The following is a 19,714-nucleotide window of genomic DNA, read 5'->3' as shown; positions in this document are numbered from 1 at the left end:
TGAGTTTTAGTCAGAATTTTTATGCTATGAAAGAATCTGCCACACAGATGTGAATTCTTCGTCTTCACTACTGAGATGTGTAAAGACGATCCTTTGTTAATAGACCAATTACAATTAGCATATATAGTGAATTGAAGAGCACTAGGTAATACTGGGCCCAGCAGTAGGACAGAGATGGGACATTTTCTCCTGAGGTATGACTCACATCATGATCAATAGGGCAGCAGATATTGGGGAGATATTGGAAAACATTCAAGCTGGGTTACCAGCTGAAAATGGTTCTTCATTCAACAAAAATGTCATGCAACAAAACACATTTAACAAACTAATAGTATCGTTCCCCCCCCCCCCCCCCTTTTTCCCTTTTGATTATTTTTTTGGTGATAATTTGATAATTGTTAGTACATGTATAGCTAATTAAAAGATGCATCATGTAATGAACTTTCTTTTCAAAGGTATTATGAAATGCAAAAATCCACAAATCAATACTTCAGGAAATCAAGAATGTCATGCACTAAAATTGAACCAATTGTTATGTAACTATAAGGAGTGATGTTAAATTTTACTTATTCTAGAAATTCACCCACTGCTTGAGAGAGAAACACTTCAATATTTTCCCTTTGTCAAATACATAGGGAAAAAAGTTTATTTCTGTGTGTTTCAAATTTCCCAGTGATTATTTTAAAAGTGAAACTGAAATGGGTGTTCACTGTTGCAAACACTTTGAAGCCTCTCCTGGAAGATGTCATACAATACAAAAATCGTGTTTACACATTTAACATCATTTCTATTGACACAGTATAAATATTTGTGTCTTAAAGCTGAGAAAAATGAATAGGAAAATATAGAATTTTTATTTCAAATAAAATTGCAGGTAGATTTTACAGAATTTTCTTACTTGAAAACGATTAATTGCTCAGGTATTGTTAAGGTATTTATACATTTTTTTCCCTTCAAATTAATAGGAAGGGAGATCTTAAAAAGTGTTTCTAGTTACCAAGAATCTGTTAAACCCACAGAATACAATTTGTCATGACTGAATTACAAATTTACATATAGAATTTTAATGACAAGTAATTAAAATCAAGGATTTAAAGAAGTATAATATTCTGGTTGAAGTACACATAAACAAAAATAAAATAATGCCATTAATAGTAAATCCATCCTCCAAAATACCACCACTTGGCAGATATTTATTGGCTATATATGTATTTCACATGGTCAGCTTACCCATGTAACCCCCAAAGATTCCCCCTCTCCCTTCCTCCTCTGGACAGGCATCACTACCCTCAGTGACAGTGTCCCTGGCTTCATTCTCATCAACACTATCTGGACAAACCTCCTCACTGTCAAACTTTTTGTACCTTCTCCCAAAAAATCGTATTTTTCTCTTTTTCTTGCCATCTTCAGAGTTGGCACAACAGCACAAATATTCCATATTTTAAATTTTTACATAAATATCTTGCACTTTTCCTTTTTACTAGACACTTAGCATAATCAGTCAATGCAGTGTTTTTCAATGATGGTGACTATCACCGTTGATCATTGGTCTTGCATATATGTCTCAAAGAATAGCTCCGAGCAACCACTACAATCAGATGCCAGCAGATACAACAGTAGTCCATAACTTGTTCCACTTAGTAGCAAATGTAGCACAATGCCAAATCATTGATCAAACGGAAAAATAAAATATCCACAGAAATGTGTGATTCACCAGGCCTCATGTAAAGAAAATAACAAGATTATATAGTGTTTGAGCACTGAATAACAAAAGAATAGGACGGTGATCAGAGAGCATTGCATCCATTCATCATCTTTAATCCATGATAAAAACATCCGACATAGCAATATACCCCGATTACGCTACACTTTTATGACAACCTTCTTATCTTAGAGGTGCAGCGACCACGAAAAAAGAAAGTTTGCCAATCAATTTATAAATCGCAATCCTAAATGACACAAGGGTTTTCTCAAGTAGTCATATAAATATCTTTCTTACAAAAAAAATTTGTTTCCCTCACAGTCAAGCTTTGTTTAATTTTTTCCTGTTAAGTCAATTTACACAGAAACATCAGAAAATTTCATGTATAAGAACATAGTCCTGAATCAGTTCAAATATCTAAATGTAAAACATTTTCGCATCTGCACAGATAATGATTGTATTGGGTATGTTTACACGTTTATATAAATTTGTCCATGGAAGTAAACATTTCCTTGTAACATCATGTCGTGTTTCATTCACACACTGATCAATAATAAGTATCCTCCAACACAATGTTTTACCAGTGTCATCTTCGGCCACTTCCTCCCTCAACCTCCAGAGGAAAATGTTACACCATCTCCAGGATCCCCCCATTTATTTACTCATTTAGTCAGAGTTCACCCTGTTTATCCCAGTAATTATTTCGTGGTCTGATGTTTTGAGCAAGATGAAAGTCAAATATTTACAAAATCGATGGAAAAAGCAGAGATTGGGATCTTTTTGATGGTATTGAATTAAACCTACATTTTTTAAAAAGCACATCAATAAAGTTAAAATAAGAATCCAAGTCAGATACATGACAACATACAGTAAACAATGTCTGAAAATGAACCTCTAATGAAGAGGTATAAACAAAGGACGAAGTGTATCTCCCACAAATCTACAACCAACTGTTGCTCCTCTGTATTGAGAGAAATACTACTGTAATGGGAACTTGACAAAAGCTAAAACTCTAACTCAAAGCTTTGAAGTTTAAGAGTTTAAAAGGTAGGGAGAGAAAGGGTGATGGGGTTGGTGGAGAGGGGGGATGAGTGAATCTGAAGAAAAATGTTATGGCTATCCAAAGAAAAATCTTTTTTGGAAAGATTTACACCTTACATTGTTCCTGAAGAATAAAATACTGAAGAAAATGCAGGCATCAAAACAGAAAGACATACAGAAAATTTATAGTCTCATTCAGATTAAAGATCCTCAACAATTGAGAAACTGTAAAAGTATCAAGAAAATATCCAATTAACTGGATTTTTTTCCCCAGGATGATGGGGACGACTACACCTGACAGGTACATGTCATTGATTGCTGATGATACACGCTGCCATTCCGTTAATAGTTACTGATGAAGCAGAACTGCACAGGAAATTTAATACCCTGATCACAAAAGATGAGTCAAAATCGACTTTTAAATGGCAAGACTTCACGTATGCAAGGGCAAATGGTCAAATTTTATTTAGCCATCAATTAGAGAGTGTCAGTGAACTTCTAAGTCTACTGGTCCAATTCACAACATGCTTTATTCAAATGTATAACGTACCTGAGAAATGAGTGATGTCCCCTAGTAAAAATAAGTGAGTACTTTGTTAAATCATTTTTTGGGGCATTATTTAAATGATTTACCTCAGATCCTAATCACTGTACTACTCAGAAAGATTCAAAAGATTATATTTCAGTATTTAGTCATCTCACTATACGTGTAAGCTTTTTTGAATTAAAATCACTGTTTACTTTTTTTTTTAATTGTGAGAAGGGGTTTAAAAATATTTTATAAACCTACCCCATAGTTCTCTGAAAAATTGTATAATCCACATGACCGAGGATAGCGGTCAGCTAACGAAAACAGAGCTTCCTGTCTGGGTTGTGATATTTTTGTCCTGTGATATCACATCCAATTCATTATACACTGATCCTTAGAGGAAGATACACAGATGAAGATAAATGATTCAGAACGGACTCTTCTTCTGATTGTCTGTTCTTCTCTCTTTCCAAGTTTACAATACTCTGTCATTCACCTCAGCTGAACTATGAAAATTGTGTTGTTTTTTTTGTTTGGATTGCATTAACTCTATGACTGTACACTATTATTTTTTTTTCACTGTTTGATACGATCTACCTTATTTACATTTCTGAAACATAAATACTTTGTCTCCCACTCAATAAACAAAATGTCAATACACAAAGAAAAAAATTACAATAGAGATAATCTTTGTTAATTGGATTATATTCAAAGATTAACAAAGAAATCTTTTCAAATTGTTTACAAAGAGATTATCATACGTAGGCACCTAACTCCTTCACAGTGTGTTTTTGCCAAACTTAAAGCTGCACTGGGCCTTTACATGTATGACACAGACTGACCGTTGACCCAGTGTAAGTGTATTCCAGTCTATGGATTAGTTTTGAGGATAAAGTTTGATTATGTTGTATTTTTTTGTATATGTAGGTATCAAGTACAGAGATCTGGTATGGCTAGAGTGTTGTTGCTCTCATCCAGGCATGTAATTCCATGTTACTGAGGAGGATCCTATCTCTGAAACCCTGATACAATCTTCTCCCCTCCTCTCCTCAGGGACAAGATCCGCACTTCAAAATGATTATCTCCCCTTGATAATGGTCATCAACTGTCCAACACAGCAGGTAACAGTGTGCATTACCTTTGTCCATGTAATGAATTTCTAGACAATTCAGATGATCTCTTAAGACTCCACTGTAAGTCCAGATATGATGAATTCTGTAAGATTCTTAAGAAGAAAGATTGGAAAGGACTAGGGGGTTATCTTCTGTCATGAAAAGCTTCTCCTGGGATTTCAAGACAACAGCTTCCCACACAAAGTAAATCCTTCAACAAAACTTCCATCCAAGGTGCTAAGTTCTTCTCATGCCAAGTCAGTCTTCATTTACAAGTTTTTTCATATGTCATTTTTCCTTTTGCTTCTCACTGATTACTTTTTCTTTCTAATTGACACTTTTTTGACTCTTTGGATAAGACTTCCTTCCCCCTGTGTATGTGGCACTAAAAACAAATTGTAGTCTATCTAGAAGAGGGAGTGCCTAAAGCAAGCAGTGGCAGATGATGAATGGAAGACCCAATCAATCAGAAAGTATTACTTATCCAATATCCAGGTGAAAAGTGCAAAAACCCAAAGAGGCCCACAAACAGGGGCTGCAGAGATAAAACAAATACATATGTTGCCATCCACATTGAGATTCATGGAACAGATTAATCTTTTCCCTTGAGGTTACCTGAGGAAAGTATATTGATAAAAAGGAAAGTCTATCTGCCCCCCTGGGAGGCCCCATGCAGTGATGTGCAGACAGTTGCATCCAGATGTCCATTGATTAGACATGTACTGATAGACTCTAACATCAAACAGGATGTTCCTTCTGACCCTGTATTGTAGCTGTATTCATTCTGCAGTTGCCACAACCCACTAATTTAAACAGCAGTTGGCCACAAATTACATTATCAAATTCAGTTTAATAATTGTCTATCTCCATGTTAAAACTATCATAATAGTACCCAGTGACCTCAAACACTGTTTTATCCTCCTCTCAAAATCTTGTATCCACCACCTCATTTAATGTCATGACATATGCTTAGTTCTCTTTTTGATGCATTGACACCTCTCTATCTCTTGGTGCAGTGCAGTATGTGATATATGGGGGAGGATGGACAAAAACCATCCCCCCCCCCCCCCCTTTCCAGATGTTTCCCGTCTGGTCGACAATTGATGACCATCTGCTTCTGTTTACATCTGCTCCCTCCAATCATCTCCAGACTTTAGCCTCCTTAACAGGGTAACTAATGGCTTCCACACACTTCCTCTACATCTCTATCTCCAGCCATTTCCTTTCTCTTATTTACAACAGAATGATTTACCATAAAACATGATGGTTTACTGTATAATTCAGTCAGTTTCTGATTGATATATGTTGATTCTGGAACAAGTGCTAGAGAAACCACAGATATAACCTATGTCATTATTTAAATCATTACTTTGAAATGTTTCACTGTCTTGTTTTTGATAATATACTGTCTGTATACCACACACTAATTTCTCCTGTAAGGTTTTATCTCATTGCGAGATTCTTAGATCAGTAAATAATGTACTTATTAATAATAACTTCCGTTCTTTTCACTCGTACTAACTACTTGAATGACAGAGGAACTTTTCCTCGTCAACAGTGTTGATAGCTAATTTACATCACAGTTTACATCAAAGCTTTAAATTAAATGAAAAAGTTTTTAAATTATATCTTGCTCTGACTTTAAAAAATCCCTTCACCACAAAATAAATTAAGTATTCTGTAAGCTATGATGCTACATATGAGGTTTTTACGAGATGCTAGATGTTATATGATATGTAGAACGCTTCTGTACATTCATACAATTTACATGTAAGGTCGAATGTATTAATCCCATACTTTGAATGAAAATCATTAAAAATATTAGATCATATTAGTATGAAATAAGTATAAAAGCATGTGGTATTAGTACGTACTATGGTGAGGTATTAGTTTTGGAGTATACGGTATATACATTGGTTACACAGGATACCTACGTAAAAACCTGCGAAACATAGGTCTTCTTTTGGAAACAGAATCGGAGAATTCGGAATCATGAGTCAGGTCTACAAAGGAAGACACAGGTTAAAGTAAAGGATTGAGTTAATACGGAGACAAAAAGCCAGGGAAGGAATGAACAGATACAACAAAGCTACGAGCTGAAAGAAATAAAACACAGAGTTCCCTCCCTTTTGCTACTATCTACAAGGAGGCTGAAAGAAAAATTAATAATTGACACTTGACTTACCTCTCGGGTTAGTCACATATTGTATTATAACACGCATATTCTTTATACCAGTAAAAATACATAAATAAAAGTGTAAAAGTCCTTTGTGTCAAATTTATGCTATAAACTTTGTAGTTGTAGGAGAACTAGCTGTCTCAAATTCTGCCCAGACAAGCAAAAATGACAAAATTTCATTAAAAACATAAAGCCACTCAGTACAGATAGAATTTAAACAAGAATAAACCAAAAAAGAAGAAGGAAAACTTAAGCAAGGATCCGATTTCCTCACTAATTATTGACCATTATGTCACAGTGCCACACTTCACTGACGACGCTATGTTAATTACTTTCACTGCTTTCTGATATCCTGTGACTGTATTTCTTCCCTTTTCAGACTTATTTAACATTATCTTAAAGTTTAATATATTATATTTCTTACATTGTTGAATGCTTGTCAGGACAATGCCCGCTCTCTTTTCTTTTTTTTTGATTAAAGTTAGTGTACACAATGTATATAGCATGATTTTAGTTATTAAGACATTTAACTTTAATCTAAATTCCTCTTCCAGAATTTAAATTAATTCTGACTCATGTTTATACACTGTGGTTCAAATCATTTATAAAAAATTACATTGTTGAGTGCTTGTAAACTTTAAATATTTATTAATTTTACATTTTCACCTATCTGTACACCTGAACTTGCAGGTGTTCCCTATCCACTATGTGGACAATTAAACAAATGATCAAATGACTGGGAATTTTGGCTGCCTTTTTTTTCACTCCTCTACTAGATTGATCAGATATAATTATAGGCCTGAATTTCACTCATTTCTATTTTCCGCTCTTTCTCTTATTTCCCCCCTGAAGCAGCTGGGAAACACCTTTTCTTTTCATCCTACACACCTTCAAAGTCACTTCAGTAAAAATCCTATTTCTTTATCCTCACAAAATACATCTGTGTTTAATTCTCATGGGTTTAAATGCTCACCTAGAATCCAACCTAAATATAAACTGGGGCTTATTGAAACTAAGTCCTAATGGTTGTACAGTGTATATACAAAATGTATAACTTCCTCCCCAGTTTAAGTCCCATCTGAAATCATCTACATCATCCTTTAAATATCATTGTAAATGCATTCTTAATTCATATCTTAGTGAACAGTGGTATCAAAGGAAGGAACAATTAAATATTTGTGGGAAATTAGACAAACAGTACAGAAGTGTTAAAATAGTCAAGCATTCTGAAGAGATATAGCATCAGAGAAATATCTCCAGTTCTTCAAATATTCATGATGACTGTATTTATGAGTACACTGTACTACGGTAATTTTTTCCATCCAGCTCATTCGGTAGAGCGGTCGCTCAATGATTGGAAGGCCATGGGTTTGAGCTCCGGCCGCGACTGACCTAAGTCGATAAAAAATAGGTAGCAACTGTTCCTTCGCCAAGCGCTCAGCACTTTGAAGTGAAAGTTGCGGGTCCTTCGGATGAGACCTTAAAAACAGCCCTGTGTCCAGCAGGTGTTGGCACGATAAAGATCCCTCACTGCTCAATAGCCCTGAGTGCCAAGTAAAGGTCTAAATTTGAAGCCCTTCACTGGTATATAGTGACGTCTCTATATGGGTGAAAAATTCTCGAATGGGACGTAAAACAACATACATAATATTGTCAGTACAAACACAATGACTTCAAGTCTGAATTATCATACAACCTAGCTGTTATCTTTAACTTTATAATCTCTTTTAAATTCCTGTATCATATTGCCCCTTCAGTTTCTTTGTCAACATATATCTATTAACAAAAGTTGTGGTTATTTTAATATAAATATAACTTTAATATGATTCATATATCAAAAAAAAAAGACATGAATTCGAAGGTCACATTAGCAACAAGGTACAGAAAAGGGCCCTCAGAAAAACAACTGTTTGTAAAAAAATAAACATGTCTATCCAAAGAAAATTTATCAAACTTTGAAACTGGGTACTTGGATCACATGAAAATATTTGTACACGTTAGAACACTTCAAAAACATTAGATGTACATTGTAAAAATGTCACAAATGCTGGCAAAACCATAGCACACTGTAAGCATAGATAGTAAGAATCATTGTTTAATCTAACCAAGCTTTCCAGAAATCAACACATTAAACTACTGTTTACAAATACCTTATCCACAGAAATCTGGGTTTAGTTTGGGAAGTGCAGGAGATAATGTAGTTTACAGCTTAAAGTAACAATGTACTTATATTTACCACAGAGTATAATGATGGCATCAGTGGAAGTCTTTGTTCAGCATGACTTCAGGATTTAAAATGTTCCATCAGATCATACTGCACTTAAACCACCCGAAGATTCGGAAGAATTTAGGGGATACATATGTACTTACTTTAGATCTATGTTATCTCCAAAGTACTTTAAGAAGTAACGTTAACCTCATTTTTTGTACTTGCCATTCAAAGAAGAAGAGATACTAACATAAAAGTGTGTTTTATGTCTGAATGCAACTTTGGCAAAAGTTCCATGTCATACATCAAAATGTTGACCCAACTGCCAGTTTAAATGTTGATGTTCTAAGTTAATTGAAGATTTAAGAGTCCTTAACATTTTATAAAGCACAAAGAAACATCCCAAGCATATAGCTGTAAATATGTACTTCATGAAATATGAAAGTTTACATTACCTTTTTCAATGTTGTTATTAAAAATCCAAAATTAATATACATATGACACATCAGGTTTTAGTTCAACTCCATGAAGATAATAAATATCTCCTAACTGGTCTTCAGATGGATTAAGATCACCTGACACATATATTTTAGTGATGGAAATATAAGCACTTGTAGATGTTTGTTGTTGGTATTACATAGACCCGTTACGGTTTCTGCATGTCCTAACCCAGGTACACGAGTATGTCAATCTTAAATTACAAGGTAGGCAGAGCACAGGAGACATAATTCTTTGTAATACATAAATAGAAGTCAAGATTACATATACTGTTGATAGCAGCTTATCAGCGACCATTTGACAAACCGATATCCCAAGGCTTCATTGACAGTCATGCAACTTGAAATAAGACACAAAATGCACGTTTTCTCTTTATTTCATTTTAGACCAAAGTGAAAACTATAAATTAAATGTCCTTCTTCTGTCTCCTCTGGGAATTTCGTCATCAAATTGAATAGAAATTCAGACCAACAGGAAACTAGAATACACACATACACACTTTAAAAGATTAAAGACTGGTCCCCCCCAATCCCGCTTATCCCACATAATTATCCTGAAATGTCCGAACAGATCCTAATCTGGGATCAATGAATCAAATATCCCCAACAGTCAAATTCTTACATTAATTCCTTAATACTGGTCACATTCTTTAACCTTATGAATTTCTCCTGTAAATAGTACGTACATTACTTACCTAAGTAGATCTAAACATCACCGGGTATGTGGATAACAAACCAATCATCTACCTGTCGGGTCTGGCATTTCAACAACATGGTGGGAAATGTCTCATTAAGAATTGACCACACGGACTTCTCTTGACCAATAATGACTCAAGCTTTTGTCATTTAAACATTTTGTTTCTCATATTTGTTATGTAGCAATAAAAAACTCAAATCTAAAGTGCTCTTTTCTTTATAAAACCTTTTTTCTTGTTGACTTTCTTGTTGATATATTCTTTGATCTTTCTAGACCTGTACAAATTGTTAGAGACACTTTGATATCATTGAATTAACTGCCAGATAGTATAAACCCTTTGTAGAATTTTTATCTTTAATTTCATTTCAAACCTTTTTCAAAAGTTCCAAGGCACTGATATCTCAAAATTACAAATAAACTTTCATTTTCTGAATTGCTAGCTATAATCATATAGACAAAACAGGGGGTTAGAATACAATTAACTCCCCATATCATTTCCCCTGATCCTTATCAGAACTAAGTACCCACTTCACAGCAGGAATGTCAACTATTAAACGGTCTCAATGATTCAAAAAGCATTGTAGAGAGTTTGAAGATATAGAATATTAATTTTCAGATGGAAACATGGCCCCCTAAGATCATGGTGACTTAAATATGAGACAGTGGGTAAGGGCTTGTATACAGCTACCTTACTGAACTCCAGGATTATCTACTGAATATTTCCAACACATGTTTAATCTTCTGTATACTTAGGATGGGGTGAATTATATAAAGTTCTAATTCCTTACAGTGTCAAAACCATAACTTGGGCATACTCTTCAATAATTTCACCAAATTAGATGAATATTTTACAGAAAAAATACAATTAACTCAACTGCCAATGAAAAATGCTATGTGCTAAACCAGAAACCATCATGGAAGTAATACTTGTATTATGTCTTTATCTCAGACACATTTTGTAGGGTCTTTCCACAACCTGTGATAAATAACTTTGCAGCAGATTGAATTTCCATGTAAGAGATTCATTAATGACTAACTGCAGGAATCTTCCTGGGTTTAGGAATAATTTACCAATTTGTCAAGCAGCAGTCAGAGAATGGTGGGGTAAATCACCCCCTGATTGGAGAATCTCTGCTTGTATCTGGTAAAGCAGCACTCCTGAATCTACTACAGACTTAGAACTCTGCAACACTTCATCTGTGGATCTTATTTGTCAAAACTTCCAGTTACTCAGTGGGCAAGAATTTGTTGCATCAAATTTTCCAGCATACAAATCAATTAGCATGGATGTTAATTTAGAACAGTGTTATTTTGTAGAACAAACAATTTTTTTCTATTGGTCCTTTATGAATGAAAACCAAAGGATCCATACCTGGGTGATTCTTGTTTATGAAAATATATTTTTAAACAAATCTTGCCACAATATCTTTTTTAAAACAATAGACCCACCACTTTTATTGATATCTAGTTCTTGGTCTCATTATAGGTAGATATAGGAAAGATTTAAAAAATTTCATGTTAAGCTACTTTATCTTGTTTCTCATTTTGTGCCAAAGCACTTGCTTACCCCTTCATGCATGGGTATGTTGAGCACTTTGCTTTTCAATTTAAAATTTAAACTTTGTCAACATTATTTGAAATTTTTGACCACCATAACTGAATAATTTTGGTATCGTCTAGCACTGAAATATTATTTCACCCACCCAGACTTTTCAAGAAGCAAAATATTTATTTCTAATTGACCCCATAATTTAGGTAGAACACGGGTGTTTTAATAGGTTAATCAAACACTCCCCCCCTCACACCTGGGAGTAAACATTTAACATTCCAGGATAAGTAAATATGCAAGTATTATATTACTAAATCACCTATATGAAAGAAATCAAAATGAATGATCCATAGCATATTGTTTAGAATACATGAATTTTTTGTTGGGGGGTGGGGGGGGGGGAGTTTGGTTCTATCAGTTATTTCAGATGAAGAAGTGTAACTTTTTAAGGATTTTTTTAAGGAAATCAACATCAAACATGTCATTAACCACTACCAATCCTGACTACCCTTTTAACAATACTTTTCTACTGGTTAATAAAAATACTCATTGTGCTTGTTTATACGAAGTATCTTGCATGCTGAACAATAGTTCATCAACTCATGAAAAATTGTCCAGGATGCAAGATATTAAGTGTGGATATAAAAGTCATGATCAAGTCCTACAGATTATTTATATATTCCCCTCCCCTTCCTCTCCCTCCTAAAACCATGTTGGTAACTTTGACATCTGAGCTTTGGAAACATGGACAAATTGTAATCTTGTAATGTACTTAAAGGAGACTGTCAAGAAAGTAGCTGTATTAAACAAGCATTAAACAGGTAACAGACAGTCCAAGTTTGCCATGTGGACTGAATGAAGAAATCCAAGTTATAGAACATACACAGAAGGGGTTATTGCCAGGTCCCAGAGATGTATTGACCCATGGGACGTAGGGATTGGTTCATTTGGAGGAAGAGACTACTATCACTGTGGGAAGTTTACCCCAAGAATATAACATCTCCTTTTCCTTTCATGTCTATCTGTCGACTTTTATCTCAACAATGTAAAGTCACCAAATATATTTCTAAATATAAACTACAATACAGGGAGAATTTCAGGACAAAAGCCTAGAAAACACATTGGTCTCTAAGATATGTTTAACTACAAGTTTTGATTGGTCAGACGACATGTTCCTCAGTTATATATACTGAAACACAAAAGAAACGAAACAAGCAGTAATCTACAAATATTTGAACTTTTTATCTAATGATTATCAAAAATGAATACAGTAAGGTAAAACTCAATTTAAAAACATCAGAGATTTGATAAAAATTTTAAATGATTATCTTTTAACTTTAGAAAGTAAGACATGAATGTTTAAACACCCCCCCACCCCGGCCATTCAATTACAGCATGGAGGACTGTCATGTGCAACAGTTGCAACTTGATTTCAACGATGCAATAGGTTCATCAGTCTCAAGATCTGAGCGAAAGAAATATTCTTTGCCATTTTTAAATGCCTGTTTTTCAGATGATGAGGTCAAATTTTCTCTAGCCAAGCGCAGTGTAGTAACCCTTGGACTTCCGGTCCAAGGACTGTCATATATGCTAGCCTGTTTAGGCGTGATGTGGTGCATATTTGCATCTGCAACTCTCCATCACCTTTATTTTGAGATTTTCCAGCTAGAGCAATAGAAATGTGCACCTAAGTCATTTTTAGGAAGCCTTGGCATCGCTTACGGAAAAGAAAGGAGAATTTATTTTTCGAAACATTGCTGCATTACTTATGATGAACAGATACAAATCCTTAAAACCCCATATTATTGCCAAATGTTTTGTTAAACATGCAATTTTTTACTTCTGTTAAGCGGACTCAAACTTAACTTCCGGTAATGGTATGAAAATCATTCAACCGTTAAATTACCGATATTTACAAAGTTGAAAATGTCCTTACATTTTAGATACAAAATTATATCCTTTGTATAATATTTCCCCATAAAATAGGATGTTGCGTTTCTTTTGCATTTCAGTATATAATTTTTCTCAAGAATTTGTGATAGAAGTATTGCTTCTTTAAGAAGCTTCCTCATAAAAAATTGGGGTACATTACCAGGCATTTATACAAGATACCAGAGAATGTTGTTTCCTATAAAATCCTATTGGAAATCAGTTTAAATGCGGATTATCTCAATTTTTGGTGTACCTCGGTATATAATTTTTTAAGCATCTTGAAAACAGTTTAGAATTTATAAGATGATAATAATTATAAATGTTTTTTGGTACATGTATATTACTAAGAAATATAAAAGCGGATATTCAAGGAACGTGTCATCAGAGCTTAATTTGCTTAAAAAAAAATCTTACCCTCATCATTTGCATTGGTCAAAAGGTCATAGGACCTGCACCGTCTTTTCATAGGCATGGTGGCCTTTTAGATAATACTTCAGGGATTGACTAGAGTATCAGAGAAAACTGACCAAGAAGCAGTTTCCGTCAATAATCGGAAAGTACCAGCAGATGTTACTACACAACTTCCTGACCTGTCATGTCATTGTTTTAGTCGGCAGGCCTAGTGATCTGAGATTTTACTTTATCAAGCACCCTCTTAAAAAGAGTTTTCCTATTACTTTAAAACACTCAGCACCAATATCATGATTGTACTGCACAGTTTGGTGATTAATTAAGAAGTACTGTGGTTATGCTCTTAAAATTGATTGTAACAGTGCAGTTTAGGTGAGGTTTGAAGTAACATAGCTATACCACATAAACAGGATGTCCATACTGAAGCTAGCTAATCGTGATATTGTGTAAACAAGCAGATCTCATATCATATATACCTCAACAATCAATTCTGAGGTGTATTTTACATCATACATCTGATGACAGACTAAATTTCTAAACTGCTATTAAATTCTTGACTTGCTATTACAGGAAGCTATCCACATATCTCTGATTATATGTGAATATTTTGTATTACAAAAAAAACAAGATGTGTTTGTGAAACACTGATGTCCCCGTAAGGTAGCTTATGGCGATCAAGGTTAAAGTTTCTCAAAGGCAAGTCAAACTCCAAGGTCAAAGTCAAGAGATCAAAAATGTTGTTACCCAAAGAAAGGACTTGTGTCAATGGACATATCTGGTAAATATGAAAGCCCAAGCACCAACCATTCAGAAGTTATGGTCAAGATAACGTTTTCTAAAAGTGGGTCAAACTAAAAGGTCAAAGTCAAAGGGTCAAAATTAATGGTACACAGGGGGAGACCTTGTCATAAGCAATACAGATGTAACATAACAGAGACCTAGCACCAACTGTTCAAAAGATATAACTAAGGTTGAAGTTTTTCAAAAGTAGGTCAAACTACAAGGTCATGGTCAAAATTCAAAATTGTTAGTACGCAAGAAAGGTCTTGTCACAGGGATTATATCTGTGAAATTTGAAAGCCCTAGTGCTCACTGTTCAAAAGTTATGGCAAGGTTAAATTTTTTTAAGTGGGTCAAACTATAAGGTAAAGGCCAAAAGGTCAAAAATATTTACACCCACAGAAAGGTCTTGTCACAATGAATACACATACAAAATATGAAAGCCCTAGCACCAACTGTTCAAAAGTTACGGCCAAGGTTAAAGTATCAAAAGTAGGTCAAACTCCGAGGTCAACATCAAAAGGTCAAAATTGTTGGTATCCAAAGAAAGGTCTTGTCAGAAGGAATGTACCTGTGAAACTTGAAAGCCCTACCAACTTTTCAAAAGTTATGGGAAAGGTTAAAGTTTTTCAAAGTGGGTCAAACTTTAAGATCAAGGTCAAAAGGTCAAAAATATTTACACCCATAGAAAGGTCACTTCACAATGAATACACATGTGAAATACGAAAGCCCTAGCATCAACTGTTCAATAGTTATGGCAAAGGTTAATGTTGGGTAATTTTTTGCAAAAGTGGGTCAAACTCAAAAGTCAAGGTCAAGAGGTCAAATATGTTGGTATCCAAAGTAAGGTCTTGTCACAAGGTATACGCATGTGAAATATGAAAGTCATAGCTCCAACCAATCGAAAGTTAGAGGCAAGGTTAAAGTTTTTGCGGACAAACAGACAGACAGACGGACAGGGCAAAAACTATATACCCCCGAATCTTCGATACGGGGGCATAAGAAAATAGATGTTTGTAAGACACCATTGTACCATCTGCAGATGGTAAGAAGTACATGGATTTCAAAATTCAAGAGCATAATTCTGTTACAAAAATATGTCCAGAATTCAAAGACAAAATTCTTGAAGATATGTCCAGTACATTTATCATACAGGCCAATTATGACAGTTGTTTTAAAAATTCTAAGTCCAATCCAAGCTACAAAGATGATTAATGAGATGTAATTCAGGTTTGCCCTATGTGCCCCCAGGCATAACAAGGATTAGGTGTGTAGGTAATCATCTTCACTAACCAAAGGTTTCTGATCCGCTACTCTCCTCTCAAACCCTTGGCCTATGGTGCTGTCAAAAGTCAGACTGTTTACGTCAAGTGATCTAAAATCTTACAATATACTGTATGTGTACTTAAAAAAGCGGGCTTCATATTTTAGTGGCTTTGGCGCAGACAGCGATGCACTAATTCATGAATATCGCTAAGAAATTATTTAAATATACAATACACAGCACAGACACGTGTAGCGCTAATTCATGATTACACCAACAACTCCATACCCAGTGATTGCACTAAAATTTGAATACACCAATTTATGTACATGTACGGTATGCAAAAATTGCATCATCAACAGAAATAAAAAAGTGAATTTAAAAATTAAAGTGTTTAGAGAATAATAATTAACAAGAAGGTATTGAGCAATATTTATTTGTTATTTAGGGTGAAAATCTTCATCTGCAATATAGATTCCTGATCAGATTTTTTGCAACATCAACTTAAGATTGGATGACACCATAGCTATTTATAGAATGGCATGTTATCTTACGGATCCTTGTTTACTTGTGTTTTTCATTCCCGATACTAAAGAGTCAATATATATCCTGAACGCAGATATGGTCATTTACAAAAGGCAACTGCTGATTGGTCCAACAATAGCAATCAACTCCAATCACAACTCGAGGAAAAAATCCCAATTTTTTTTTAACATCGTAGGCCAAGGATTTGTGAGTAGAGGAGTGGATCAGAAACCCTTGGTTAGCAAAGATGCTCATTAGTTTAAATGTTGCTTCCTCAACTTATCCTCTTATATTTCTCCCTCAGGGCACTTGGAAAAGGGGAGATGAATTTACCTTTCATAAGAGTGCTCAATAAAGGTAACATATCAAAGCATCTGTAAGTCATTCACTCTTACATGTACACAGTCCTGGTTTCAAAAGTGGGTGCAACTTCCCAAAAAAATCTTGACAAGCAAAAAAAAAATAAAACCTCAACTGACCAAAAAGTGGAGGGAGGGGGACTTCCCAAAATAATCTGACAAGCGAAAAAAAAAAACCTAATTAACTGTCCAAATCCTAGAATTTGCCAGTGCTCAGCTACAAAAAGTGTGTGTGTGTGTGTGTGGGGGGGGGGGGGGGGGGAGGGAGGAGGACCAGCATCAGCATCTAAAGAAAAATCTAATAAAGCACAATACACACATTTAATATTGCACAATCAGATTAGATACTCAGATAAATTGCCCCCCCCCCCTCCCCATTCTACAGGCCTGTTACATACAATAATTTTTTGTAAAATTTTCAATGCCTCAATGATGACTTTTTAAAGCAAAGAATCCATATCTTACATAGCTGAATAGTCATTGTTTTTATTGAAGTTCACCAGTAACGGCAAATGTCCATGGTAGACACGGTAAGATTGTTAATGCTACTCCATTTTAGTGATATCCACACCCTTGCTAATAAGATCCTTGCTATTTCTTTCTGTGCAGAAATATAAAATTAACTTACCTTGCACACTCTCATTTAAGGTGCAAAGGTAAGATTTATCTACCTGGCATACTCTCATTTAAGGTGTACATTAAAGGTAAGATTTACCTACCTGGCACACTCTCATTTAAGGTGTACATTTAAGGTAAGATTTACCTACCTGGCATGCTCTCATTTAAGGTGTACATTTAAGGTAAGATTTACCTACCTGGCACACTCTCATTTAAGGTGTACATTTAAGGTAAGATTTACTTACTTGGCATACTCTCATTTAGGGAGTTGTCATGAATGGCATAGCGGCTGAACTTGTCCAGGGGACAGGACACTGAAATAATCAAAGTACCAATTAGATCCAAACACTGGCTTTCAATGTCCTTTAAAAGATTGTACTTTTGCTGTAGCATTCTGCATAATTAAAAAAATATTCTTTTATGTATATTGCACTTTTTCAATTGAGTAAAATACCTTCCATGTGTGAAAATCAGAATCTGTATCTTTGGATAAAGTGATTATATACTAGTACTGAATGAGACAGCAAACAATTAGCTCATGACTGCAGTAATACATGTATTGTAAAGCAAAGAAAATAACAACAACATGGGTATAAAAAGTGGAAATAATTTGATATGGTCAAAGTAAAAATTTTCTACTCTATGTTTTATTGTGTTCAACTTTAAAATTAACATATGAACCACAATTGTCTGTCTAAAAAGAAATGTATAAAATCATTCCTATACAACAGTTTAATTGACTCTTAAATATTGAAAGCAAAAAAGAAAAAAAATCATCAGAAAAAAGAAAAAAGTATAAAGCTAACAAAATACTGTCTGATAATAGTTTTTGACTTGAATGTTGAATATTTGTGATCATTTTTCCTGATCTATAATTGTGTTAATGTGGAGCTGGCTGATAGAGACATGTTAATTGTTTTAAAGTTCTCCTCCATTTTCACGGCTCTAAATGTGATTCCTCAGTGTCAGATGTAAGATGTAGTGTTTATGGAGAGAGAAAGTATAAAAACCAGCCTGTTATATAATCAGAAAGCCATAGAGAAACAAGACAGCATTCAAATATAATTAACTTCCTTATCTACCGGGAAATTGGGGGTCTGTTCTAAATTACAAAACTACAATGAAACTATTCAATTTTTACCGTTCATCAAGATTATCAGCTCTCACTCTTTTGAAGCCTTGATTCAATTAGCATTATTTTTTGCAACTCTTCCAAAACACATGCTAAATGACAACTGTTCTGAAAGTTCAATACTTTTTAGTTCCAAATGATACTGAGAAATGATGAAGTAAATAGGGGTTTCAATTATCAATTCTTCATTGAGTGGCATACAGAGGATCAACAAATGACTCATTGATTGAAGAATTGGCAGTGTATCCTAATCTATTCTCCAAAAAAAAAGAAGTCAAAATGGTCTGTTAATATTTTGTGACCAAAATTCTGCAACATATGCAGCTTAAAATGAACTATACTTGAACTTTAAAATACAATTTTGGTGAAAACGTATGTAGAAATGAAGCTTTGCAATATAAACATTCCTCTTACAAACTTTAGCATATCCTTTATTAAAAACTATTGACCACATATTGCGTAACCGTCTCCCAGACACACAAATTGATTTTGGTTTGAAAGTGACTTGAATAAAGTATGGAAGTTTCTTTCATAACATCAACTACCGGTATTCTTTTGTGATTGAAAGAAAATCATCCCCATCAAATAGACAAGTTACAGATTCTTTACATGATAAAAATATTGAGAAATTTAAATCTCTAGCATACATACCCACTTCATGAGATTGTGTCAATCTATACTTCTTAGAACGGGCAAAAAACATTTTTTTTGGTCGTAATAACTATAAATAAAATCCTTTGGAATCAATCCTCATAAGCACATTTCAAAAAAGAAGGTAAATGAAACATGACTATGGCACAAGTAATTTGCGGGTCATAATGGTCAGGTTGCTTGTCCAGCATTGTATCCACAGATCTACGGATCAGAAACATGGAGTCAGTATTTACTCTTTGTGTTTCCGTTCTCACAGGTGTGCTAAGTTTCCTGTAGCAACAATAGCTTCCAAGTCCAGAACAAATAATGGCTGAAGAATTCAATGATTCCTCAGAAAAACAAGGAATCCTCCTCCAACAACGAGCTCATTCTATACAAATAAACCTCTGTGGGACCGAGATAAAAAAGATATAAAAAAAACTTGGAAAAACATCACATTTCAATGGATGTTCGAGAGAGATAGACTTATTTTGTTGGCAACATCTGTACATGTAAAAATGCCATTAGTTACCATAAATCCTGAC

General features: G+C 34.5%; 1 protein-coding gene across 12 annotated transcripts in view; it reads right to left on the bottom strand.

The window, feature by feature from the left end:
- The window catches only part of LOC133173218 (disabled homolog 2-interacting protein-like), a 49,328-nt gene that overhangs the window by 24,392 nt on the left and 5,222 nt on the right, over positions 1 to 19,714 (bottom strand). For 3 of the 12 annotated variants that reach the window (XM_061308178.1, XM_061308181.1, XM_061308186.1), the window contains 2 exons: positions 17,650 to 17,718; positions 6,319 to 6,387 (listed from right to left, as the gene is read on the bottom strand). In XM_061308178.1, coding sequence (XP_061164162.1) covers positions 6,319 to 6,387; positions 17,650 to 17,718 — 138 coding nt within the window. Of the gene's footprint in view, positions 1 to 3,293; positions 3,315 to 3,533; positions 3,583 to 6,318; positions 6,388 to 13,861; positions 13,958 to 17,553; positions 17,572 to 17,649; positions 17,719 to 19,187; positions 19,345 to 19,714 lie in introns of those variants that run through there. The other 9 variants (XM_061308183.1, XM_061308177.1, XM_061308176.1 and 6 more) reach the window with 8 other exon arrangements.

Source organism: Saccostrea echinata, unplaced genomic scaffold (genome assembly GCF_033153115.1).
Source record: "Saccostrea echinata isolate AGI-Se365-2 ecotype Australia unplaced genomic scaffold, CSIRO_AGI_Sech_v1 ptg000056l, whole genome shotgun sequence".
NCBI lineage: Eukaryota > Metazoa > Mollusca > Bivalvia > Ostreida > Ostreidae > Saccostrea > Saccostrea echinata.
Note: the sequence above shows the minus strand (reverse complement) of the source record. Positions and strands in the feature narration are given on the sequence as shown.